Here is a 27309-nt window from a genome sequence, read left to right as displayed (position 1 = left end):
CGCCCACAAACTAACCTTACATATCACAGCGGCGGAACATTTACCTGAAAGAAAAGTCACACTTGGCATTAAAAGTTCAATTATCACGTTCAGTGCAGAGCCTTGTTCTAGTCTGGAGCTGCCGGGTGTCACATGGTGCGTGATGACTTGCCCTTGATTTGGGTTCATTTGAAAAGCGTAGAACTCTAACAAATAAACAGCCTTTTGGGACCTGTACCTGGACGAGGACTGCCCCCTCCCTCGGGCAGCTACTACTGATGCTGTCCAGGCATCGCCCAAGGGGAAAGGTTGCAGCGGGGTCGGAAGGCGCGGGAGGAATCTGGCGGTGATTGATGGGGAAGGGATGAATGAATAAAAGTACTTGTCTCTGATGGCAGCAGAGACCCCAGAGGCTACACTGTCTGGCATTCTCTCAGCGTTTCGTCAGAGCCAGACCCGCCTGCAGCTCAAGGGAGGCGTGCTCCTCTCCCAGAGCAGGCTGGAACCCAGCTGGGTTCCGCGTCCCGGGAAGGTGGTCTCCGTTCTTCGCTCTGCATCTGGTTTGTCAGATCCGAGAGGTAAACATTCGGGCTTGGTGTTGAATTAAAAATCATTGATTGAACCTTATCCTGGGGCTTCGGTTTGGCTTACTAGTTTGGGGTATTAAAAAAATAAAAATAAAGCCTATAGAGAGGGCAAATTAAAATAAGGATGGGTAAAGGAGGGAGCATGAGTGTTTGAAGCCACTTGGAGGGAACAGCGGTTTCCAAGTTCCTGCTGACTTGAGAAGTCTCTGCGAGTTTCCGAATCTCCGGCGCACTCCTGGGCGCGCTGGGGGAGCTGTAGCTCAGCCAGCAGGGAGTAGCGGCTTTCATCCGCCGGGAAGAGTCTTTCGAGTTCAATCGCTGGGTACAGAGGTTCCCCTGCGGGGCAAAATGCAGAGGTTGATACAAACCCTTGGCCTCTAGGTGCCTTAATTCCGCGGTTCCCACGCACGCTTAACTAAGACGTGTATATATTCCTCCCGGCACTTGAAAGAGTTCGGAGCTTTGCCTTGGATCCCCATCACTCCCCCCGGCACACCCCTTCCAGAACGCCCCGCCCCGCTGCATATTATTTACCCCCTCCTGGCCACGCGGGGGAAGAAAAACAGCGGAGAGGGCATTGGGAAGGAGTTTCGACCAGCGCTGGCGAGTCACGAGGGCCAAGTTCCCCACTGGCGCGGCGCGCAAACTTGAATTACTTTTGCGCGTGTATACTGGCGGAGAGGCTGCGGGCGGTACTAGGGTTTGCAGAGACGTGGCTCCGGCTACTGACCCAAGTGTCCTGTCTTCCTTTCCCTGCTTGTCTCCAGGCTCTGAAACTGCGGAGCGGCCACCGGACACCCACTGGAGCAGGCAGCAGCATGCAGCCGCCGCCAAGTCTGTGCGGACGCGCCCTGGTTGCGCTGGTTCTTGCCTGCGGCCTGTCGCGGATCTGGGGAGAGGATAGAGGCTTCCCGCCTGCCAGGGCCACTCCGCTCTTGCAAACCGCAGAGATAATGACGCCACCCACTAAGACCTTATGGCCCAAGGGTTCCAACGCCAGTCTGGCGAGGTCGGTGGCACCTGCTGAGGTGCCTAAAGGAGAGAGGACGGGGGGATCTCCGCCACGCACCATCTCCCCTCCCCCGTGCCAAGGACCCATCGAGATCAAGGAGACTTTCAAATACATCAACACGGTTGTGTCCTGCCTTGTGTTCGTGCTAGGGATCATCGGGAACTCCACACTTCTGAGAATTATCTACAAGAACAAGTGCATGCGAAACGGTCCCAATATCTTGATCGCCAGCTTGGCTCTGGGAGACCTGCTGCACATCGTCATTGACATCCCTATCAATGTCTACAAGGTAAAGGGCGCCTGCTGAAATCATGCTGGGCTTGAGGAAGGGGGCCTGGCTGGAGAAGGGTGATGAGAAAGCTTGTAGAAGGAGCTTCCCTTTAGCTCTCTCTTAAGGCTCAGCCCCTCCTAAAAGTCAGTGATCTTTGGAACCAAATTCCATTTGGTTATGTCCACTCATAAAAGTCGGTAACCATTGGGATAAAATTCCATTCAGGTCTCCAGTAGCCCTCTGTGAAGCTTAGGACAAGTGTAGTCCCCAGTCTAGCAACGTTAGTATCACTTTGGGAACTTGGTACACATGAAGATTTTTCTGGCCTCACCCCAGACCTACTGAATCAGAAACTCTGGAGTGGAGCACAGTAATTTGTATTTTAACAGCCCTTTATGTAATTATGATGAACTGTAAAGTTTGAGAACCACTAGTTCTGAAGGATCTAGTCCTTAAGTGCACCTAATGGGGTACATCCTCTAATCAAAAGTGTGTGGTCCATGGACAGTGAGCGTTAACATTACCTGAGAGTTTGTTAGGAATGCAAGGCTAGCCCAGACTTACTAAGTTAGAATCTGCATCTTAAGATCTTCAGGTGATTCATATGCCCACTAACTTTGGGAAGCACTGTCTTGGAAGACTTTGAAAGTAGCAGATACAAAGTAGGTTTTTAGGAAATAAATGGCCTGGAAGAAAGAGATCCAGACTGGTGAGTAGGAAAAACACAGTTCACCTGCTGTGAGGGACTGTAGCTACTCTGCATTAGATATCTACAGTGGACCAAGGACTGGGTGAGATGTGTTACTTCTGTTATTCCTTCCAGCAGCCCACAAGTAGATATTACATTTAGTTTACAGCTGACTGGTAGGATGCTCAAAGTAAATGAGTGAGAGGTGGAACTGGGGATCAGACCCAAATCTGTCAGGTTCCAAAGTGCAAGCCATATGACAGCACCCCATCAATTATTTCATGGACAAGACCAAGGAGCACTCAAAATCTGTAAGGGTTTCAGTAGTTAACATTATTGTGTGATTACCATGGGCGTCAGCAGAAACACACAAAGAGCCAGGTTGCTTTGGAACTCCAGACACATCCCGGCACCTCTGGGCCTCAGTTTCCTCAATTCCACAATCAGGCTGCTAGTGCCCACCTACTGAAGTTTTATGGTGTTAAAAAGAAAAAAAAAAAGCAGCCTAAGTAAAACAGTTGGAAAATTTCAAAGACATATGAAACTATTTAAAACTTTCCCAGCAGCAGCAGCAGCAGCAGCAATAGAAAGTTGCACATAAAAACACAATCACAATGTAAGGAAATGGAATTGTACTTTGCAGATTTGCCTATAGCTAGCCTTGACTTCAGTACTTCAGTACAAGGGTAAAAAAATGGAATGTAAAGTTGGGAAATGTTGTAGGGGATGCTTTGACCTATTGGCAGGAGTAGTTACCATAAGGCATGCCTGTAAATTTCCCTTCATGAATCTCTAAAAATCCTAACCCAATAGCTATATTTTAAGGGGAATTCCAAACATTTCTGAGGCTTAGCAGTGAGAGTGGATTAGGATATAGTTTTCTCTAAAGGGAATCACTCCCGGAAATGGGGGAATCAATTGAAGAAATCCTAAAATCCTGTGTGGCAATTAATTCTGATAAACTGTGAGGATGTACTTGTATGAGCTGAAATGGAATCTCTAAATGCAGTCACAACTCCATGAGGGTCAGAAGCGACTCTTTTACTTCTTAAGATGTCCCACAAACTAAATCTTCCCATTCTAATTTGGCAAAGGAATTTCAATTCAATTCATCAAAACTGAATTGAGAATTTTTTCAGTACAAGGTGTTGTGATAAATTTAAAATAAATCTAACAAGATCTCTTCCCAAAGGGAGATTACAATCTAGTTTTGCTAGGTTGGCACAGGACTTTATGAAAGTTCTGTTTGTGGGGTCAGGAAACCCCACATGTCTAGCCCAGTTAGAAACCTTTCTAAATCAGACAGTAGCTGAAGTGCTGTATAGAGGGTGGCATTGAGAACATTTTTTTAGTTTTGATGTATTGCCTCCAGGACAGATAGAAATCAGCTCTTCCAGAACCATCTTCTTTCCTCTGTCTGGTTAAATTAGTATTTGTGATAAACCAGAGAATTTCTGACTCCCCAAGAGGTCACACAGTTTCCTTTTCATTTCAAACTCCCTTATGATTTCCCTAGGAAGTTACATCCTTTTCCCTGAAGCCATCCAGTCTTAACATGACTGTGTTTTTACTTCTGAAATAAGCTAATGAGTCATTACAAATCTGTCCATCCAGTAACTTGTATTGGTCATAAACACATTCATCACATTGCATCCCATTACTAAGGTCGTCTTTATTGAATCCTACCTCGTGGCCTTAGGTTTAGCTTGAGACACAATATCATAATAATGGCTACCAGTTATGATGCACTAGGCACTTGGTTTATTTCATTAAATCACTACAACAACCCTGTAGAGGAGGTATCGTTATCATTCCTGCTTTAGATCTAGGGAAAGTACTTGTCAGAGAGGTGAAGAAGTAACTTGCCTAATGTCATACGACTACAAAGTGATGAAACTGGGCCTTCAACCCAGACCATCCAACCCAAGACCCTGCGGTCCACCCCATCCCACTGCATGAAGCATAATCAGGCACTGCATTGTCGTCTCCAACCTTGAGTATTGGTTTAGGATCTGATTTGAGAGCATTTGGTGCAAATGTGGCAAATAATATGCTATCCCACAGTAGAATACTTAGTAAACATTTTCAGAAATTAATTTGAGTCAGGATTTCTGTCTCTCGAAACCCCCTTCACCTGGTCTGTAGTGCGTAATATCAGTGGAAGTTATTCTAATGGCTTAATTTACCAAAATATATAATCCAGAACTAGTTAAAAGCCATTTATTTTCCTAAATAATTGTGGCAACATGGTTTTTTTAAAATGCATTTAGAATTTCAGAGTAGTCAGGTATGATCATTCAGAAAAAAGTAATTTAAATGAGTTATGAAGGCTATATTTAATATATCCTAATATGAGAGGCTTGAATCGAAACCAGTGATTTCTAATTTTTCTTGGTGGGGTTTTATCATTCTCTTTGAGAATTCAATATACACAACTTCAGCGGGTTTATGAAACTCTCCAACCCTCCTGTTGGCATACTAAGGGCTCAGAGGCCAAGAAATGTCAATGTGAATCTATTCCGTTAATCTGGAGTTTAATAAATACAGAGTTCAGTAAAGTTGGCAAATCACAAAATGTCATAACTTATTGGAAGCTACAGTCTTCAGGCTGTGAAACTGGTGGGACTTTATCTGGAGTTGCTGCAGTGAAAGCTGCAAAGCGTTGGGAAGCATGTCTGATCTGCCTGGACTGCCTCAAGGAGCTGGGTCCCTGGAAACTTTTAAGTAGAATCATACCACTCTCACAGGTCTCCTGTGTTATGGGGAAAATCCTGTGTTGAAGGCTAGGGAAGTGTCTGAGGACACTTAGCAAGTTGAGGCTGCTGAAGCACTTCAAACTCATGTAAAAATGCAGAAAATAATAAGCCTTGCTTACCTTTCTCATAGGCACACACTGGGGCTATGCCTACGTTACACAACACCAACCAGATGAACAATGAAAACTTCAAGCATCCAAAGGAGATATTTATTTAAATATATATGTATGCATACATGTACATACATTAAAATGTTAAGTTTTATAAGAATATATAGATATATAAGTAAAAAGATGACTATCACTTGGCACAGGGCATGGCACATAGCAAGCAAATGATAAATGTTTTTAAAATGTGTGTATGTGTGTGTATGTGCGTTTTGAGTATCCTTTGTTTTCCAGCTTTTGTTGTGACAAACACAACTACAAACAACATGTTTGTACATGTGACTTTGCACACATGTGTGACTACATCTAAAGGGTAAATTTTTATAACTAAAATTAGTAAGTGGAAATGTGTGTATTAAGTCAAAATTTTGAAAGATATTGCCATATTGTGCTAGAAAGTTATTCTTGTACTCTTGGTTTCAATCCCTATTTTATATAATATCTCAATATGGATATAAATGCATATTAATGTTTATCTGTAATATGTATATGGGCCACCATGCTTAATATTTACATCGTCTACATATTCACCAGAACCAAAAGCCAGTGCTTGATGTTAGGATGAATTTCTCCTTATTCACAAGCTACTTATGGTGCCCTTCCTATACATCCTAAAATAAATGGGGTAATCTAGAATTGTTCATATGAGAGCCTGGCGCTCCACTACTAAGTTGCAGAAGCATAGATATCAAAGCTGGGTAAAAAGCGAGACAGCCGGGTGTACCTGTGGATGCTATCAATGTGTTTATGTTGTTGTTTGGTTGGTTAGTTGATTTGGGAATGATATTTAACAAAACTTGGTTGTAGGTTAGGGAGAAGTTAAAAATTCTTGAGCAAATAATGAGTTCTTAACTTACTTCTGAATTTTATTAACTCCCTTTGTGTTATATTTACATGGATAACTGAGTTAATGAAGTTAGCTCTCAAATATAGCTTCCTTTATGTGTAAAGAAATTACATTTAAAAACAAACCTGCGTGCAAACTGGTAAGACGAATACCAACATCCACATTAACGAGTTCGGTAAGGATCCAAAGGTGATCAGGTGCCCAGTGGTGATGGAGAGCTAAAAATTAGGCTGGTGACCCAGTGGAGTGCTTCTAGATGGTTTTACAGTTAAGATCTGTAGGCTACTATTAGAGGCAAAGAGGCGGCATTCATAGTTCTGGAAGGCAAAACTGCTGATCTTTAACGTTTAACTAGTTAAGGGTGGGTACATATAACATTAAAATGCTGGTATGTCAAAATGCGGAATTGCTTCACTGAACCCACAAATGAGTTTCGAGTGAAGTGACCTTGGCAGGTAATAGACATTTTCTGCTTGTGACACACTCAGGATTATCTTTCTGAACAAATTTACCTTTTGCACTATCCTATCTTAGACTACTTCTGGTACTTAACAAGTTTATGTATAATTAACTAGTTTTGTAGTTAAAAGTAAAAGTTGATGGAACACCACCAACTTTTGAAGTTATAATTTTCCAATCAGTAAACTGAAGTGTATGCATATATTCTGATCAGTAAACTGAAGCATATGCATATATAGCAACACAAGAAGTAAGGGTGTCATTGGGAGAGGAGTCTAATTTCTCCCAATTTAATAACAATGTTCTCATTTCCAGTCAAGTCACTGAAATATTTTAGTAATATTTACAGATATTTTACCGCATAAGCATTCTGAACCAAACGTGGAAACTGTATACCTTTGAGATTTATTTATGCAAAGCAAAATAATTTTTAAGGAGCAACAACTAAGCACATTTAAAGTATTAACTTTTAAAACTTGTTAATGAAGAGTCAGGCTTTTAGCTTGAATGACCTGGAATCAGTTAACAAATACAACAAATACCCTGACACCCATCTAGCATAGTGGCTGCAACTGTCAATACTACACAAATGCTTGCAGACAAATGATGCTACACATAAAACATAAGAGCAGTGGGCTTTTTCCACTCATATTTTTAACAATGTCCAAATGAAAAAAAAAAAAAAAAAAAGAAAGCTTGATTCCTTCTGTATTGAAGTATTGGTCATAGTCAGATAACAGGTTGATAGCAGAATTCAAATAAACTAGAAACTCAAGACTTCATATTCCCAGTTCACTGTTTCACATGTTGGTCACAGATTTCTGTGACAAAATGGTCAGTAAGCACTTGGCCTTGGGCAGTGAAAGTTTCCCTAGGTTCAACTCTATGATATTTCTTGTGTTTGCCTTTGATCTGCCACTTGGTCACTCCATAAATCCAAGCCTCTATGAATGTCAAGGTAAGGTTTTCTTTCAGTATGGTAAGGCTTATCTATCAAAAGATTTACATTTCTCTTTTGCTCATCTAAAATGAGTCTTTCAACATTGAAATATTTCCATAGTTGTACAAAAGGATAACGTAGCCAAGACCCTGCTGTCTCCAGGCCAGGGAGCCACGTTCTTCAATTCACAAAGAAAACCATATAAGGATATCTCCGTGTAGCTAATATGCTATAGTCGATTATTTTTAGAGAAACATGCCAAATGCTAATAAATGATTAAGTTCTTTAAAGGGTGTTGACAGATAAAGCCTGAGCTGAAATAAGATTCAGGATGTAATTTATGATGTGAAACATTCTCTTTCAGAACTTTGCACAGTTAAAAAGAGGTTGGTTATGTTTGGGAGATAGCTGGATGTGGTGTATGGGTATACAACTTCTCTAATTTTAGACTTTTTATTATTTCCAATGCTTTTATTTTAGAGTTATTTATCATTCCCTATAAGGCCTCTGGTGAAAATGTAAAGGAACAAGAAAATGGCCAAAATATGGTGGTGAATGGGAGAGAGGGAAAGAGAGAGGAGAAAGGGTGAAGGGAGAAGATAGAAGAGGATCATTCTTGAATCAAAAATTTATTAACAAAACTGATTGAAGCATTTCTCAAGCAAGTCTCCCCTTTTGAGGCTCAAAACTGCACTCATGCCTGCTGACCTGTGTCTTTTCTCTACTTCTCTCTTCTTCAGTTTCATTGTAGTTTCCGGAAAGGAGGAAAACTATCCTCAGAATGTTTACACTGTACGCTGTCTTCTTCCCGCTCGCTCAGTGTTTTCAGACTATTTTAATGGGCTTTCAGATTCCATAGTAATCAGACATTTTCTGATCATAGCTTATTAGTCTCCCATAAGATATTCCACAGATAGAATTAGGCTTAGGTATGGCATGAAGTTACTTAATAGGGTTCGTTGAATTCATGTAGTTTGCAAGTCTCGTTCTGAGCCAGGAGGCGCTCAGGTTCTCATTCTTCAGTTTCTTCAGATGTCATCAGTGATAAGTCAACTAATAATAGACCAGGTTTGTGAGTGGGTTTTGTTATTTCTCTTAGTTGGATCTTTTCAAAATATGTAATATGTCGGTGAAAGTTTTAAAGCTCAAACTTTGGATATAGTTTTAAATTTAGATAATAAAAGAGTACAATCAATTTCTTTCCTGGCCTGTTACAGACTTAGAAATAAATTTCTGGTAGGAAAATATATTTGAGGTAAACTTCAATTTCTCTTAAGAAATATTTTTAAAAATTGTTTTCTATCTGTTTCTTTTAGAGATTTTGTTTCAAGAACTTTAATTCATTTTCATAAGCCATTGTTCTATTTCAGAAAGTTATAGGAATCTTTTCAGAGCTTTGAAAAGGCCTCTGTTTTGTGGATGTGTGTGAAATAGATTCCCACGGACAGAACTGTTGCCTTGCACAACTCTAGGGGGCACTGTTCATATTGTAATCTACTGAGATGGCACCCCTGGGGGATAAGCTAACATTATTTCTGACCACATATTTCTAACTCACATAGCCTAATCTTTAAGTGATTAAGTACATTTTGATGGATGCAGGGTAGAACTTGTAATTTGTATTTGTCCTTCAGGGCACAAGTGCACTGTATGTCAAGAAAAAGAAATTTCCATGCACTTGATCAGCATATTGACTCCAAATTCAAAGTTTACTTTGAACTATTTCTCTATGTACCAATACAGAAAGAGTTCTGTCATGCAAGTCCTTGAATGAAGGTGCCCTATCTCATTAAAACTCTAGTTCAAACACAGAAAAAACTCTTAACTACTACAGGAAACAGAGATAAAAACAGAATACACCCTTTCCTAGAGTTGGCAAATGCAGCCATTCCATTATTTTCCTTTTTTGACTCTTATTGTGAAAACATTTATATAATGCCAGTCGTTTAAAGAAACGTTCACAATTTATCACAGGATGGAATAGACTGCAGTCTGGCAAAGTAACCTTGGTTGTCCTCTTAATTACACCACTCACTCATCCTCTAAAACAATCATCTCTAATAATGTCCGTATGTTTACTGCATCTACTTCCACGAAACTTACAATCCCCTCCACAACTAAAGCTTTTCATAGAATCCCATTACATAGTGAGAAACAGTAGGTTCTGTTTTATATCAGGCATTGCCTTGACAAGTTTTGAATAGGAGAGAGAGGGTGGGAGAGGAATTTTTGTTGTTACCTTTTCCGGCCTGCATGGAAGAGCGGAACTCCAACGACAGTACAGCCCACCCTCAAGCCTCAATTCTAGAGTTTCTGACTCTATGTGCCAAGAAGACCTGATCATCAGGACTAGAAAATATAAATAGTAAATATACAGTCATGTCAATTCTGTAAAGAATATATGTAGAATATGAGAACTGAAAGACGTATGGCAAATGTTTTGTCATAGATGATTTCTGCCTTATGATCAAATTCATTCATTCACTCATCCGTTCATCGTTACTTAACAAGCATTGAATGAGTGACCACTATGTGCCAAGCACTGTGCTAGGCATTATAAATGTTTTAGGATATTCTGAAACAAATAAACAGTTAAAGCTCAGTGTATACTTCTAATTTAATAAAATAGAAAAAGAAAATGCTATGTATGTTTAATGAGGCGAGTGAACATTTGCTTGTGCAAGATGGTTAACTTTAGCATTTCCTGACCTTATGGGGCTTGACTCCTCCTGGCATTAATAGGGGTGTGTGTTAACAGGATTTTTTTTTCTTCATTTATTATCTCAAGTATGTGATTTTTAATTAAAAAGAGAAATGAAAAATGTAAATCCCCCAGTTGGAGAGATTTTTTAGGATCCACTTCACAAAATCCTCAAATAAATAAAGAATATTTATTTCCTATTCATGCTATTTATCCTTTTAGACATTTTTTAAGCTATAATATAAAAATGACTTTATAATGTAGTAGAAAAATTTATTTGGATTCTCTTGCCTTGTTTCTTTCTCAAGCAGTTGTTCCTATGTAAATTTATAAAATTATGGTCTTTCTTGAGTAGAAATCTTTTAGCCAGTATGGTCACCTCTTTTTTCAATCTAATGTTTGTTTATTTCTGTTTATCATCCAAAATAAATGTTCTAGAGAAGCAATATAAGCCTTAGGGTAAAATGGGTCAGCACAAACCTAGGCTATAATTTTGTCAAATGGATACCACATTGCCAGCAGGACTAAACACTAACAACAGCTATTCAGTTAGATGAGACATCACGATATGAAAAGCAGTGCCAGTTATGTGAGTATTTGCCAACTGGCTCATATTTGATAAATGTTAGGCAACATATATTCAACTTAATTTTAAACAGGATTTAAAATTTTAATTTATGTGAAAGGGACATAGTGTCAAGATTTAACTCTAAACACCCTTTTTGCGATCAGAGAGACGCCTTTTGATTACATGTTTGAATTGTCTTCACTGTTCAGACTTTGCCCTTAAGTTATCTAATTTAATGGGGTAAAGTCCAAAGAAAAAACTAAAAATAGGGAATAAGGAATGTGTTATTGCTGGGTTTAAAGTTAGAGTTGCTTCCTCTTGCAATAAAGTGAATCCATTTCCTTTTCAGTGGGGAAAGCTGTATCGTTAGACTTCAGATTATAGATGTTAGATGTTGTTATTTTTCCCAAAGAATGATGAAGAAATGAATGTCTAAGAATCACACCCATATCTAAGAACAATCTCTCACCAAATTGTAAAGATGTCATCTTGGTTGAGAGTGAATTTTTTTTTTGGCAAAGCTTCATAGTTTTTCCCCACCTGGGACGTTTTTTGCATTAAACAAGTGGATACCTTTATATTTTAGATAAGTTTCAAGCAATAGCTTGCCTAAAGACTTTCTTGCTAGAGGCCATTAATATGACAGAGATGAACATCAATACTGGGCATGGTTTCTGTCACAGAGTATCAGGCTTTGCTGGGTCTCCACAAAGCCTTCTGATCAGTGAGGCAGAAGGTAAGCTTTTTAGATGAAGAGCATTTAGAGTCTTGCCAAAGCCATTCTTCTCACTACAAAATAATGGAAGCAACAGTGATGCTCTTCCCACATCTTCTGTGGCCTTCCAGAACGAATAGCATCCAGTTCTGAATTGAAAGCATGAAATGCAAGCTGATAAAGGTTAATGCTCTCTCTCTCTCTTTTTTTTTTTTTTTTTTTTTTTTTGCAGTCTCTTTCCCTTCAAAAGTGTAGACTAGAAAACTGTAATCTCTCCATGGTGATTACGTTTCTGACTATCTGTCTGTTGAGCTTGAAGAGTATTGTTACAATTTTCAGTTTGTGTTTCCCTGTTTTCTGTGATAGCTTGGGTCAGAGGTTGGGCTGCAGGCCTCCAGTGGTATGAAGAGCAATAATCCAATTTCTAGGCTGAGCCAAAAACAATGGAAACCTCAAAACATGGCCTGGATTCAGTGCAGAGCTCATTTTCATCGGCCAGACTTCTTTTCCTTCAGTGGTCTGGATGCTCATTCATCTTGATTATTCTGATAGCGGTACCTACAGGATAACAGTATTACCATATTTGGAACTAATTTAAGACAGAATAGAATATTTTAAAATATCCAAATGTCTGGACATTATTTGAATAAAATAACTAGGGGCATTAGTCAGGGTTCTCCAGAGAAACAGAACCAGTGGGATAGATAGATGGAGGGATAGGTAGATAGGTAGGTAAGTAGTCAGACAGACGGATAAATAGATAATGAGGAATCAGTTTATGAGATTATAGAGGCTGAGAAGTCCCATAATTGGCCATCTGCAAGCTGCAAATGTAGGAAAGCCAGCGGTGTAATTCAATCCAAGTCCAAAGGCCTGAGAAACCAGTCTGAGGGCCAGAGGAGATGAAATGAGACATTCCAGATAGGCAGGAAGAAAAAGGGGCAAATTCCTTCTGCCTCTGCCTTTTGTTCTATTCAGACCCTCAGCAGATTGGATAATGCCCACACACCTAGGGTAAGGCAGTCAGCTGTACTGAGTCCACAAATTCATATACTAATTTCTTCCAGACACATCCTCACAGACACACCCAGAAATAATGTTTAATCGAGCAACCTGTGGCTGGTCAAGTTAACACATAAAGTTAACCATCGCACTAGGTGAGCAGAAGATTTTGCTCTGCACCTAGATATTTTACCATGATTTGACACATAGCTATAGGTTTAAAAAATAATATTTGATTTAATTCTAAACTTTTTTTGTACAATCACCTCCTTCAAAACACTGTCGGGCAGGTATTATAGTGGTTGTAAGCATAGGCTCTAGACCATCTGAGTTCAAATGTGGATCTATTACTCACTTAAGTGAGCAACCAATTGCAAGCATATTGGTTTCCTAATGAAGAGTAACAAATTACCCTACAATTTAGTGGCTTAAAACAGTAAATATTTTTTAAATCACATTGTGTCTTTGGTTTGGCAATTAAGGAGTGGCTTAGCTGGGTGGCCCTGGCTCAGGGTCTCTCAAGAAGGTACACTCAAAATCCTGGCTGGAACTGCAGTTGCCCAAGTTTGACTAAAGCTGGAGGATCCTCTTATTCACAGACCTGGCAAATTAGTGCTTGATGTTTTCAAGAGGCCTCGGTTCTTTGCCATTTGGCTTCCCCACAGAGGTGCTTGAGTGTCCTCATGACATGGCAGCTGGCCTCTCCCAGAATAAGTGACCCAAGAGAGAGAAAGCCAGTTCTTTAGGAACTAGTCTCAGACATCACACATCATCACTTTTGTCACACTGTATGCATTAAAAGCAAATCACTAAGTCCAATCCACATTCAAAGGCAGGGAAATTAGGCTTCATGTTTGGAAGGGAGAAGTAATCAATAGTAGAATATTGTCTGAATAAGTTATACCTGGCTGGTTCTAGCACAATCCTTGTAACCAGTTGGATAATTTTTATTCTTATTTCTAAGGGTAATTGGCAGTTCTTTTAAAGCTACATGAGTTCAAAGCTGGTTCAGACCTGTGGTGCACCAAGTCTCCCCCATTTCAGTAAATGACTTCACCATGCACGGGATAAACCTCTGTGAGTGTCCTGACTCCTCACATCAATTGTCCAACCCATCAGCAAGTCCTGCTAGCTAGCCCTACCCTTAAAATGAATACAGGCCATAACCCACTCTCCTCAGCCTCGGGGCACACAGGGTCCAGCTCACCACTAGTTCTCATCAGTGCTTCCTTTCTTGGCCCTACATTCTATTCTACACTGGGCAGCAAGCACAGTGATCTCTTGAAAAATATGTTAGATCATACCATTTCCCTTCTCCAAACCTTGCAATGAATTCCCTCAAAAAAGCATTTAAATTGTTCCCTCTACAACTTCATTTTCCATGCATTTGGTCTGGGTCACTCTTCTCCAGCTTTAGTAGCTAGTAGCCTCATTGCTGTACCTCCAGTTCACCAGGCTTGTTTTGACCTTAGGGCATTTGCACATGCTCTTCGCATGGCTTACTGTCTTATTTCAATCAAGTCCCTCTCCAAATGTTGTCTCTTCAGGGTGACCTTACTGAGAAGCTTATCAAGAAAACACCTTAGCCGGGCACGGTGGCTCAAGCCTGTAATCCCAGCACTTTGGGAGGCCAAGACGGGCAGATCATGAGGTCAGGAGATCGAGACCATCCTGGCTAACACGGTGAAACCCCGTCTCTACTAAAAAAAATACAAAAACCTAGCCGGGCAAGGTGGCGGGCGCCTGTAGTCCCAGCTACTCAGGAGGCTGAGGCAGGAGAATGGCGTAAACCCAGGAGGTGGAGCTTGCAGTGAGCTGAGATCCGGCCACTGCACTCCAGCCTGGGCGACAGAGCGAGACTCCGTCTCAAAAAAAAAAAAAAAAAAAACACCTCCAATCCCACCCTCACTCAATATGATCACAGCCTCTGTTTAACACCATTTTAAGTATGTATGTGTTTTTTGTCTGCCTCCCTCGCTAGACTGTAAACTCCATGTGAGCAGAAGTGCTCAGAATAGTGTCTGACAGATAGTGAATGCTCAATAAATATTTATTGAATGAATGACTGAACAAGCATAATTAATGAGTCAGTTGATTAACCCAGAAGTCACAAGATAGAGACTATGATGGCTCACCGATGTATTTTGATAATATAATGTTATCTGAGAGGTTTTTTTAAAAAAATATGAATTGAACTTTAATAAATTATGAGATTCATATAAAAATTCCAATCTGGGTTCTTTTGAAAAATCAAGAGATTTTTGTATTTGGGGTCCCTTAGAAAAAAGTGTGTGGTATCTATTAGCTGCTGCTCCTTTCAGACAAAGTTTACCCCAGACCCCACCCCACTCCCTATCATCTTCCTGACACCAATGACTTTCTGAGACCTGGCACCCTCCACTTCTCTGTGTTACCTGCCTGGCTCTGTAGGTTTTCAGGATCCTCCATTAAGCATATATGATAAGTCTGCCAACTTTTATCCCACATGTCTGTATAAGTTTTGATATCTAATTTAGAAATGAAATTGGTCCTATGTTGAGTCTCCAAGTCAAATTCATTATGAGACACACATTTTAGCCTTTGACGTGTTTCTAGTTATAGAACAATCAACTCAGCTTGACAAACTCAGTAGAGTCTTCACTACTAGTGAGAGGATGGAAAGACTCCACTGTGTCTCAAAATAATTTTCACTTTTGGAAGGTTGTTTTTCAAAATAGTTTTAAGACCCATGGATTTGAAATACTTTTCTTTATTTTCAAAACCGCATGAACATTTGATCCAGATGTTTACCTAAAGTGATTCATTTACCAGTGTGGGACACACCACATCGCCCTAAGAAAGAAAATAACCACATTTAATAATAGATGGTTGCGTAGTCTACAATCAGATAAAGAGAAATATATATGTGTATATATATACACACTGTATATATATTACATACTATGTGTGTGTGTGTATATATATATATAAAATAGCAATAACTATGTCTTCTTGCTCCTTATATAGCCAGTCGTTGTTATATTTTAGAGTCTATGAATCAAGCACTGTTAATATTAAACATCTGCTATGCATTAGGCACTGGTCTAGGCAGTTGTGGAGCTCATAGTCTGTCTTACACTCCAGGGATCCAGACAGAAAAAAAAACTAAGCAAACAAATAAGTTAATGTGATATGCCACAGGAATTGATAGACTATGGATAAAAAGGAAAAGAGAGTAGGGAGATAGGGATGCCTGACCAGTTATGGTATCTAATAGTGTGATCAAGGTAAGTCATGTTGAAAAGATGAAATTTGAGCAAGACCTGAAGGAGATAAGGGGCTTAACCAGGTGAATCTGTGGGGAAAGAGCCTTCTAAGATAAGGAAGGACCTAGAGTGAAAGCCCTAAGTAGAAGTATGCCTGGGCTGTTCAAGCAACTGCATAGCTACTCCAACTGAATGACTGTTCAGTTAGGTAAACGGACTGCAGTGAAGAACAAGTGCATGAATGCACATGTTGTTCTGCATAGAGTACTACTTCAATAGGGAAGTCTGGTCTCCTCAGCTAAGGACTATTTATAAATCAATTTTAATTAACCCATAGTTTGCTTTGGCCATGACCTGGGCATTTCAGACTCTATGACAGTATACAGGTTCAATTTTCAGGAGGAACCTAAGCGATTGGCCCAAGTTTGCTCTGATGAGGTGAGCTGAACTCTAAGCTACTATATATGCATGATGACTTCTTATAAGCTGGCTGCATTTTCATCAATCCCAACACACTTTCCTGTACCACACATATGTCGAACAATGGTGCTTTTCAAAGAAGTAGTCCATGAGACAAAGAATGACAACCAGAATTTATCCTACTCTGCATGTTAATTATGCTCCACTAAGTGATACAATTCAGAGGGCATCTTATGAAACCCCCTAACAGAGCTTCATGTCTCCTCAATGCAGCTGCTGGCAGAGGACTGGCCATTTGGAGCTGAGATGTGTAAGCTGGTACCTTTCATACAGAAAGCCTCCGTGGGAATCACTGTGCTGAGTCTATGTGCTCTGAGTATTGACAGGTAGAAGCTTCTATTTAAGCCAAGAATATTCTGAATGCTATACTATTGTTTTGCATGTTACTTAGAAAATAAGCTGTGCAATTCAATAAAACTAAGGTATGCCAGCTTAAAATACAATTCTATTTTTATCTCCAGATATCGAGCTGTTGCTTCTTGGAGTAGAATTAAAGGAATTGGGGTTCCAAAATGGACAGCAGTAGAAATTGTTTTGATTTGGGTGGTCTCTGTGGTTCTGGCTGTCCCTGAAGCCATAGGTTTTGATATGATTACGATGGACTACAAAGGAAGTTATCTGCGAATCTGCTTGCTTCATCCTGTTCAGAAGACAGCTTTCATGCAGGTAAATTTTACTTTTTTAAATTTTCCTTTCTGCTCTTGCCTTATAACTATTTAGCTATTTTTCTCCTGTTTCCCACTCCTTGGGAAACTGTTGATTTATGACTGTCCTTGGCATAAATTAAGAGTGTAGATCCAAGCACTGTGGGGTTAATGGTGACCAATGACTCAAGAGGCAAGAAGGTAAATCACTACTTCTCTAAGAATCCCCTTGCTCTCAGTGGCATGGATAAACTAAGTTCACATGAAAGAATTGATGTGAATTTATAGCTTTTCTACCCAAAGCCATGTTAGAAGTAAAATGCTTGGTGCCACAAAGTGAAAATAGCACTCAGGCAAAAGGTTTCTCAGCAAGGCAATTTTCTTCTATAGAAGGGTGCGTCTCACAATGGAGCAATGGTGAAAGCATACCAGACAGGGGAGTGGGATGGGGTGTTATCCCTGATGCAGCTAGTTCCTACTGCTGCATCTTTCCCCTTTAGGTAAGGTTGGACCGCACAGTCTAAGTTAATTCCAGTCGGCTATTTTAAAGAGAGCAGGGATACGAGCTGGAGTGGTGGGATGAGTAGTTTCAGCGGAAGGATGGTTACAGAGCAGGTGACTAAGGATGACTAAGGAAAGAGCAGGTGATAGAGGCTAGGAGGGGGTTGTTTACTGAAACTAGGGGCAAGGAGATGTAAAGAACGAGGAAGTTAAACTTTAAAATGCAGAACAAAGAACAGGGAAGCTGAACACACTGATGTATTGGTTCTCTGAAGAGGAATTTACTGTATCCAGAGTCCCATTAGGACTGACAGCTACTACGTAATCTGCACAAGATAGCATAGTAGTTGTCAGAGGAGTGTATGGTCCAGCAAATATTCAGATAGAAGTCACCCTGATATGGATGGAGTCTGAATGGAAAGACTCCCCTCTCTTTGTCTTTGATGCCAAGGAGAAAGCTGCCATTGCAAGAAACTCTTCATCCTGGTCATTTATTAAAGAACATTTGATTTGGGAATAGAAAAAGAATGATGATGCTGGTTTCCAGAAGATAGATCCTGAGTGTAAAAGGCTCTTCCAAACAGAATGGGTTAAGAGGCATTAATGCAAAGGGGGCTGGCCTAACTACTCCCAATAATTGTTTTCTATTGTGTACACAAGGAGACTAAATAAAACTTTATGAACTGTATATATACAGGAAAAAAAAGTGCCGACTGGGTTACATAAATTCCTCTCCAACACAGATATATCTAAAGCAATATGAAAACGATAACAGAGAAGAAAAAGAATAAGAGATATGACATAAGTCAAAAGCAGCTTTTATCTTTTTGTGAAGTTAGATTTATATGTTACTGAGCTAAATGGTTAACCTAGACCTTTTCATATCTGTTTTTCCCATTAAACAAACTTGCTAAAAAGTGAGAACTTCATCTAAACACCAAGTTATCTTTACATATTTAGGTGTTATATTTCACACAAAGAATACTCTGAGGATAACTTTCTTATGTGAAGACAAAACATTGAATTACCAAATATTTCAAATTTTGCCTAACTACTTAAGTTTTTATGCATGCTTATAACACATTGTCTTAGAGAACTGAAATGTTTTTGGTAAAATTTGGGTTTTATTTAACATGACTATTTATTTGTTCAGTAAGTGTGGCTTGAAAGATTCTGCATGGTATATATAAACTGGATCTAATTTAGAAGATACTCATTCTCTGATGAATTTTTTTAAGTTTAACATTTGTTATATAATATTTTCTTACAGAGGAGTATTAATCATAAAAATTCTCTCATCCCCCTAGTTTTACAAGACAGCAAAAGATTGGTGGCTATTCAGTTTCTATTTCTGCTTGCCATTGGCCATCACTGCATTTTTTTATACCCTGATGACCTGTGAAATGTTGAGAAAGAAAAGTGGCATGCAGATTGCTTTAAATGATCACCTAAAGCAGGTAAGAAAATACAAATATTTGATAACTCATGTTGAAATTATAATTATGAATATGAAAATGATGATGATGATGATGATAAACTAACATTATTATATACCAGAGCATATTTCCTTTTTCTTGCTTCTGGTAGTTTTAAATAGACAAAGAATATTTTTATATTATTTATTTAGAGATATTCTATATAATCTAAAATGATCTAGGGAGAATCTGAACTTTTTAAAGATGAATCTCTAGGCCGGGCGCGGTGGCTCAAGCCTGTAATCCCAGCACTTTGGGAGGCCGAGATGGGCGGATCACGAGGTCAGGAGATCGAGACCATCCTGGCTAACATGGTGAAACCCCGTCTCTACTAAAAAATACAAAAAAAAAAAAAAAACTAGCCGGGCGCGGTGGCGGGCGCCTGTAGTCCCAGCTACTCCGGAGGCTGAGGCAGGAGAATGGCGTGAACCCGGGAGGCGGAGCTTGCAGTGAGCTGAGATCCGGCCACTGCACTCCAGCCTGGGCGGCAGAGGGAGACTCCGTCTCAAAAAAAAAAAAAAAAAAAGATGAATCTCTAGTCACTTCGGTTCCACTTCACATTAACTATTCCATATAAAGCTCAGTGTCCTGAGTTTTTGCATATGCCGCTGACTTTTTGTAGACAATATTAAATGTTTTAGAAGAGAGAATGCTATAAATATAATGAGCCATCTTTTAAGGGTCAAACTATGGATTTATTTCAGAGACGGGAAGTGGCCAAAACCGTCTTTTGCCTGGTCCTTGTATTTGCCCTCTGCTGGCTTCCCCTTCACCTCAGCAGGATTCTGAAGCTCACTCTTTATAATCAGAATGATCCCAATAGATGTGAACTTTTGAGGTAAGTAAGGCAAACTAGAAATGGTTTTGTAAACAAATGCCACTCAGAAGTGTTTCCATCGATCTGTTTTATAGGCAGAAAGAGAAACTACCATTTTTATAACCCTTAGGAAGCCAGGGAGGTTGCCAGTTTTTCTCTGAGGTCCTGTTGAGAGGGACAGGGAAGCGGAGGTATGAAGAACACTAGGGACAGAGAATCAGAGTTGTCAAGATGATGAATGAGTGCCAAGGTGGAAAACGTCAGGTCCAATTCTCCAACACGATTTCTAAATTATTTCTTTTCAGCCAGCTTCAGTACTTCCAAATGAGATTTTATTTTAAAAGAGAAGAATTGGGCCTGGGAAGAGGAAATGGAGGAAAGTCAGTAGAGATGCTAGAGTTAGAGGGAGACAGAGACAGAGACAGGCAGAGAATCATTATTATCAAAGACGAGTGATAAATTTAGAACGATGGTATATTGGTATTTTTTTCCTTACAAAAGTCAACAATGAATACATGTTCAGAATAGCATATTTTTCAGACACATTTTGGGTTATTTTGTTGCAGCTTTCTGTTGGTATTGGACTATATTGGCATCAACATGGCCTCACTGAATTCCTGCATTAACCCAATTGCTCTGTATTTGGTGAGCAAAAGATTCAAAAACTGCTTTAAGGTAAGAGACTATCCCAAAATAAAAAGCTCTTTGTAATATGGCTCAAATATAAGCTTTCAAAACTATTAGTATATCTATCCAGACAGATTTAGTAAATTATTTTATAGTTTCCCTTTTATTACATCATGGATGATTTTTTTAAATACGACTTTTGCTTATAAATCACTAAAATTAATTTTTGCCTATAAATCCTCGTCAACCACTCCCTACTGCCTCAGCCAATCAGTTACACTCATGGAATTGTTAACCAAAAAGTAATAAAAATTATATGCATTGATGTCTGATAGGCATCACATAATAAAATAAGGGCTAAACATGAATTAAAGACACTGTTCCCTGTTTTTGGTAGAGTCTGAACTTCGCAGCTTCAATTATTATTGTAACTAAATTAATTCCTTTTTTACATGGACTATGAGAATAATAAGGTAAACAAAAAAATAGTTTAGGTTTTACCTCTTTCTACCTTTTTTGTATAACAGTGATGTGCTGTTCAATGTGAAATACATAAAATTCCTTCTTCAGCTACTTGCATTTTATCATCCTTCTATTCATTCACTCCTTCAACAATCTAACATGAAATAAAATATCCCCTCCCCTAATACGAAAATCATCCATTTGTCATTGGTATTTCATTACTGGAAAGCTGAGAACGTAGCTCCCGTGTAAACACTAAGTCAGCCTATATCATTCTTTGCCCACTCATAACTCAAATTTTAGAGCTGGAAGAGAACTTCCGTCAGTATCAACACCTTCATTTTATAGAATATAAAATCGTGGACTTCCCATTTTCTTTTACATATAGAATGAACAGAAGACAAACAGAATGAACAAAATTTTATATTTAAAAAATTTCAAGAAAAAAATTGGATGAAGAAAACTGAGATGCTTTTGTACTATATAACCTTATTGTTTAACAATATTGAAAAGAGACATGAGAATACATGGCTGAAAAAATAAGAAAGCAGTATTAAATTAATTGACATGAAAAGATATTTATGTCACTGTCAAGTGAGAAAAAGCAGGTTAAATCTCCTCAGCAAAGTGGCTTAGAATAACTTGGGATGAGATGTGTGTGAAAGTATCTACAAGGTTATGGAGTATACATATAGTACAGTCTCACTAAAATATACTCACATTCTCAAGCACATGCACATATACATGTGTATAATTTATTTATTTCATGTATGTGCACATATTTCTGTTTTCATGGGGAAAAGTCTTGAATTATATGTTTATCAAATATTAAGAATATTTATCAAATAACCAAGAGTAAGTATCAATTAAAAGTGGCTTTCTCTTGATGAGAAATCTTAACTATGTAGTTTTTTTCTTCTCTGCATGTTTTAGTCAAAAATTATCATATGCTAATTCTGTGAGTATATTCTTTTAAGAGGGAAAATAAAAGAGCACCGAAAGACAGGGCCCAAGAACTCCTAATTATGCAAAGAAAGTCAGAACCCTGGAGAGGAGGAAGAGTTGAGAAAGGTGACTGATGTTAACATATAATGAGTTACTTTGTTTTGTACAGTCATGCTTATGCTGCTGGTGCCAGTCATTTGAAGAAAAACAGTCCTTGGAGGAAAAGCAGTCGTGCTTAAAGTTCAAAGCTAATGATCACGGATATGACAACTTCCGTTCCAGTAATAAATACAGCTCATCTTGAAAGAAGAACTATTCACTGTATTTCATTTTCTTTATATTGGACCGAAGTCATTAAAACAAAATGAAACATTTGTCAAAACAAAACAAAAAACTATGTATTTGCACAGCACACTATTAAAATATTAAGTGTAATTATTTTAACACTCATAGCTACATATGACATTTTATGAGCTGTTTACAGCATGGAAAGAAAATCAGTGGGAATTAAGAAAGCCTCGTTGTGAAAGCACTTACTTTTTTACGGTTAGCACTTCAACATAGCTCTTAATAACTTCCAGGATATTCACACAACCCTTAGGCTTAAGATGAGCTCACTCGGAATTTCTATTTAAGAGATTTATTTTTAAATCAATGTGAATCTGATACAAAGGAAGAATAAGTCACTGTAAAACAGAACTTTTAAATGAAGCTTAAATTACTCAATTTGAAATTTTAAAATCCTTTAAAACAACTTTTTAATTAATATTATCACACTATTGATCAGACTGTAATTAGATGCAAATGAGAGAGCAGTTTAGTTGTATTTTTTGGACACTAGAAACATTTAAATGATCAGGAGGGAGTAACTGAAAGAGCAAGGCTGTTTTTGAAAATCATTACACTCCTTTCACTAGAAGCCCAAACCTCAGCATTCTGCAATATGTAACCAACATGTTACAAACAAGCAGCATGTAATAAACTGGCACATGTGTGAGCCAAATCTAAAATATAATACTTTTTAAAAGAAAATTATTACACCCTTTACATTCAGATAAGATCAAACCTCACAAAGAGAAATAGAATGTTTGAAAGGCTACCCCAAAAGATTTCTTTGAATCTGCCATTCACATAGCCTGTGAAGAAAATACTATCTACAAATTTTTCAGGATTATTAAAATCTTCTTCTTTCACTATTGTAGCTTAAACTCTGTTTGGTTTTGTCATCTATAAATATTTAGCTACATACACTGCATGTAGACGATTAAACGAGGGCAGGCCCTGTGTTCATAGCTTTACAATGGAGAGATGCCAGTGACCTCATAATAGAGACTGTGAACTGCCTGGTGCGGTGTCCACATGACAAGGGGGCAGGTAGCACCCTCTCTCACCCATGCTGTAGTTAAAATGGTTTCTAGCGTATGTATAATGCTGTAGTTAAAACACTATTTTTCAAAATCATACAGATTAGTACATTTAACGGCTACCTGTAAAGCTTATTACTAATTTTTGTATTATTTTTGTAAATAGCCAATAGAAAAGTGTGCTTGACGTGGTGCTTTTCTTTCACTTAGAGGCAAAACTGCTTTTTGAGACTGTAAGAACCTCTTAGCTTTGTGCGTTCCTGCCTAATTTTTAAATCTTCTAAGCAAAGTGCCTTAGAATAGCTTGGGATGAGATGTGTGTGAAAGTATGTACAAGAGAAAACGGAAGACAGAGGAAATGAGGTGGGGTGAGAGGAAACTCATGGGGACAGATTCCCATTCTTAGCCTAACATTCGTCATTGCCTCGTCACACCAATGCAAAAGGTCCTGATTTTGTTCCAGCAAAACACAGTGCAATGTTCTCAGAGTGACTTTAGAAATAAATTGGGCCCAAGAGCTTTAACTCGGTCTTAAAATATGCCCAAATTTTTACTTTTTTTTTCTTTTAGTAAACTGGGCCACATGTTGGAAATAAGCTAGTAATGTTGTTTTCTGTCAATATCGAATGTGATGGTGCAGTAAACCAAAACCCAACAATGTGGCCAGAAAGAAAGAGCAATAATAATTAATTCACATGCCATGTGGATTCTATTTATAAATCACCCACAAACTTGTTTTTTAATTTCATCCCAATCATTTTTTCAGAGGCCTGTTATCATAGAAGACATTTTAGACTTGCAATTTTAAATTAACTTTGAATCACTAATATTTTCAGTTTATTAATATATTTTTATTTCTATTTAAATTTTAGATTATTTTTATTACCATGTACTGAATTTTTATATCCTGATACCCTTTCCTTCTCCATGTCAGTATCATGTTCTGTAATTATCTTACCAAATTTTGAAACTGCACACAAAAAGCATACTTGCATTATTTATAATAAAATTGCATTCAGTGGCTTTTTAAAAAAATGTTTGATTCAAAATTTTAACATACTGATAAGTAAGAAACAATAATAATTTCTTTATATACTCAAAACCAAGATAGAAAAAGGTGCTATTATTTAACTTCAAAACATGTTTCCTAGTATTAAGAACTTTAATATAGCAACAGACAAAATTATTGTTAACATGAATGTTACAGCTCAGAAGATTTATAAAAGATTTTAACCTATTTTCTCCCTTATTATCCACTGCTAATGTGGATGTATGTTCAAACACCTTTTAGTATTGATAGCTTACATATGGCCAAAGGAATACAGTTTATAGCGAAACATGGGTATACTGTAGCTAACTTTATAAAACTGTAATATAACAATGTAAAAAATTATATACCTGGGGGGATTTTTTGGTTGCTTAAAGTGGCTATAGTCACTGATTTTTTTATTATGTAAGCAAAACCAATAAACTTTAGGTTGTGTTTTTTTAACAACTAGCTTATTTTTCATTGTACAGGCACTAATTCATTAAATACTAATTGACTGTTTAAAGGAAATATAAATGTGACAAGTGGACACTATTTATGTTAAATATACAATCATCAAGGAAGTATGAAGTTATTCAATTAAAATGCCACATTTCTGGTCTCTGGACTGGACTGTGTGTTTCATTGTTGTGAAGAAACAGATATACAGACATTCAACTTCCCAAGATTGATTTTCTGGGTAATAGTTTCCACTGGCCTGTTGGGTCTTCCTTTCTTTGGTTCCCTGCCTTTGGAGCACTTCATTGTTTCATCATTATTGTACCTCAGCAAAGGCAAAAGGTTAAAATGAGGTTTAGGGATTGCTCATTGCATTTCACAAGCTTCTTTGGAGTGTTTTCTATGTGAAAGATGGGATGAAGTTCATAAAATGCAAGGTCCCTACTTAATAAGAAACAGTGATGATAAATTTAATACAAGGCAAAATGAAATGAGCACTAAATAACTACATACTGATGGCTGCAGAAGTTCACCTGTCTGTGTCTCTCAGCATGTAATCTCTTTCTCCACCCAACAAAAATAATCCAGAATTAGCAATTGCTTTTTTTCCCAGATAGTTAGGTCAAACCCAGCCTAGTATTCCAGAGTTTGCTATCATTTACCCCTGACCTTTCCTGGATTTCAGCTGCCTAATTTTAGCTGGCACTTGAAAATATGAATGTTCTAAATCCCAGGGGCCGTGTGAGAAGTACAGAAAAGGCTAACATAGGAAATACTCTCCTGAAGCAGTTGCCAAAAAGAGCCCTTGTTTTCTCGAACAGTTAGTTGTTAAGCAATAATAATAATGCCACCACAATTTATTGTAGTAAAAGTAGGCAGAATAAATATAATTTACATACATCAAAGAAAACCAAGAGATATGCAGCTGTAAGATGTAGAAGTCCAGAAATCCAAAAATTGTAGAGGCCAAGCTTATAGAAAGCAGTGACTCTGGTGTGACTGACTGACTGGCAAACATTATTAGTCAGTCCTTGAAATGACGCACATTTAAAAATCAAAAGATTGAATAAGTATAATCAAATTTGGAAGTCCTGTCGAACACTTCCAGGATTCAAGACTCACTGGAGCAGAGGGAATAACCCTATCATGTTAGAAAGGAAGTATGTATGATCAGAAAAACGCCCAAAGTCCAATAAATGTGATATCCTTGATTATGTCTGCAATTTAGTTGACCTCAAGCAAGTCAGTTAATATCTCAGAGCCTGTTTAATTATCTATTAAATATAAATATTAATATATCTACTAATTCTTACATCCAATCAATACATGCTAGTATATGTACTATATAATTTTAGTTTACCCGCCAAGGTGGGCAAACTCTCACAACCCCTCTCCAGCATGCTACGGGTCAACCCTTCACCTGAACTGGCCATGTTCCTTTACTACTTTCACATTTCTTGGAATGATAGTAATTTTTCCAGTAATGTCATTAAACCCTTCTTCGCTTAGCAAACTTCCTTTAAGGCTCAACTCAAGTACCATCTTCTTGGATGAGTTCTCCTAAACTCTGGGATTCTTACTATGGACATATCTCTATTTGGGTATCTAAAACATATTAACTCCCTTTGTTTGTTTCTGTGTCTATCTTCTCTATTAGATTGTGAGTTCCCAGATGGCAAGAGCTATGCCTTTTACATTTTTGTATACTTACATATTGGTGGGTAAACTATAGTTATATAGGTGTTTGCTCTTTACCATGGGCTAGTGTTTCTCAAGTGTCTGAAGACCATATGTCACAGAGTCATTTTGAATGGTTTATTAAAAATGCGAATTCCTGGCTCCCAACTCTGAACTACATAATCAGAACTCCCAGGATGGATGGGGCCCAGAAATATTTACTTTAACGAATACTTCAAGTAGCCCTTATGCACCTAAAATTGGAGAAGCGCTGCCATATAGATCTTTGCAAAACATTGAGTATTTTCAACAAGCAGTCACAGGATTAAGTTCTGCTTGCCTAAGACTGCTTTGAAAACAGCATGTAACATGGGCTGAAGGACTACAAGACAGAAAGCAGACAGACTGGATAAACAGCTACCACAATTAACAGGTGAAAAGATGCAGCTCTGAGAGAGGAAAGTGTGCAGGCCGGGCTGTAGAAACAGGGCAGATCTGAAAGGGCGGAGTCAGCAGGGCATACTGGCCAGATGTGAGAGAGGAAGCTCAGTTAAGAGGTTTCTGGTTAGAATGGCCATTAACCTAGACCAGGGGTCAGAAAACTATGGCCAGAGGGCCAAATCCAGCCTGCTGCTCTGTTTTTGTAAATAAAATCCTATTGGAATGCAGTCAGACCCATTTGCTTATGTATTGATTAAGCTTGCCTTCCACGATAACAGCATAGTTGAATAGTTAACAGAAACATACAAATAGCCTAAAATATTTACTATCTGGCCTTTCCAGAAAAATATTGCTGACCCCTGATTTAAATAAGCAATATCAAAGAAAAAGAGAGGCAGCAATTGAGTTGAAAGAGAAGAGAGTTCTGGAGATGTAATGAATTCCATTTGGAAA

The 27309-nt window shown here is 38.3% G+C and overlaps 2 protein-coding genes across 4 annotated transcripts in view; one reads left to right on the top strand and one right to left on the bottom strand.

The window, feature by feature from the left end:
* LOC102133231 (uncharacterized) overlaps nt 1-1022 on the bottom strand; it is a 360266-nt gene extending 359244 nt beyond the window's left edge. For all 3 annotated transcript variants that reach the window (XR_012426450.1, XM_074021219.1, XM_065533343.1), the window contains exon 1: nt 45-1022. Coding sequence is in view for 2 of the 3 variants with exons in the window: in XM_074021219.1 (XP_073877320.1) it covers nt 45-408 (364 nt within the window). In the remaining variant the exon portion in view is untranslated. The remainder of the gene's footprint in view (nt 1-44) is intronic.
* EDNRB (endothelin receptor type B) lies at nt 471-24907 on the top strand. Its single transcript, XM_045377206.3, has 8 exons — nt 471-557; nt 1334-1867; nt 16631-16743; nt 16879-17083; nt 18870-19019; nt 19742-19875; nt 20421-20529; nt 22058-24907. The coding sequence occupies exons 2-8, from the start codon at nt 1385-1387 to the stop codon at nt 22190-22192; spliced, it is 1329 nt and encodes a 442-aa protein (XP_045233141.2). The 5' UTR covers nt 471-557; nt 1334-1384; the 3' UTR covers nt 22193-24907.
* Nucleotides 24908-27309: the final 2402 nt, after the last annotated feature.

The sequence above is a fragment of the Macaca fascicularis genome, chromosome 17 (assembly GCF_037993035.2).
Source record: "Macaca fascicularis isolate 582-1 chromosome 17, T2T-MFA8v1.1".
NCBI lineage: Eukaryota > Metazoa > Chordata > Mammalia > Primates > Cercopithecidae > Macaca > Macaca fascicularis.
Note: the sequence above shows the minus strand (reverse complement) of the source record. Positions and strands in the feature narration are given on the sequence as shown.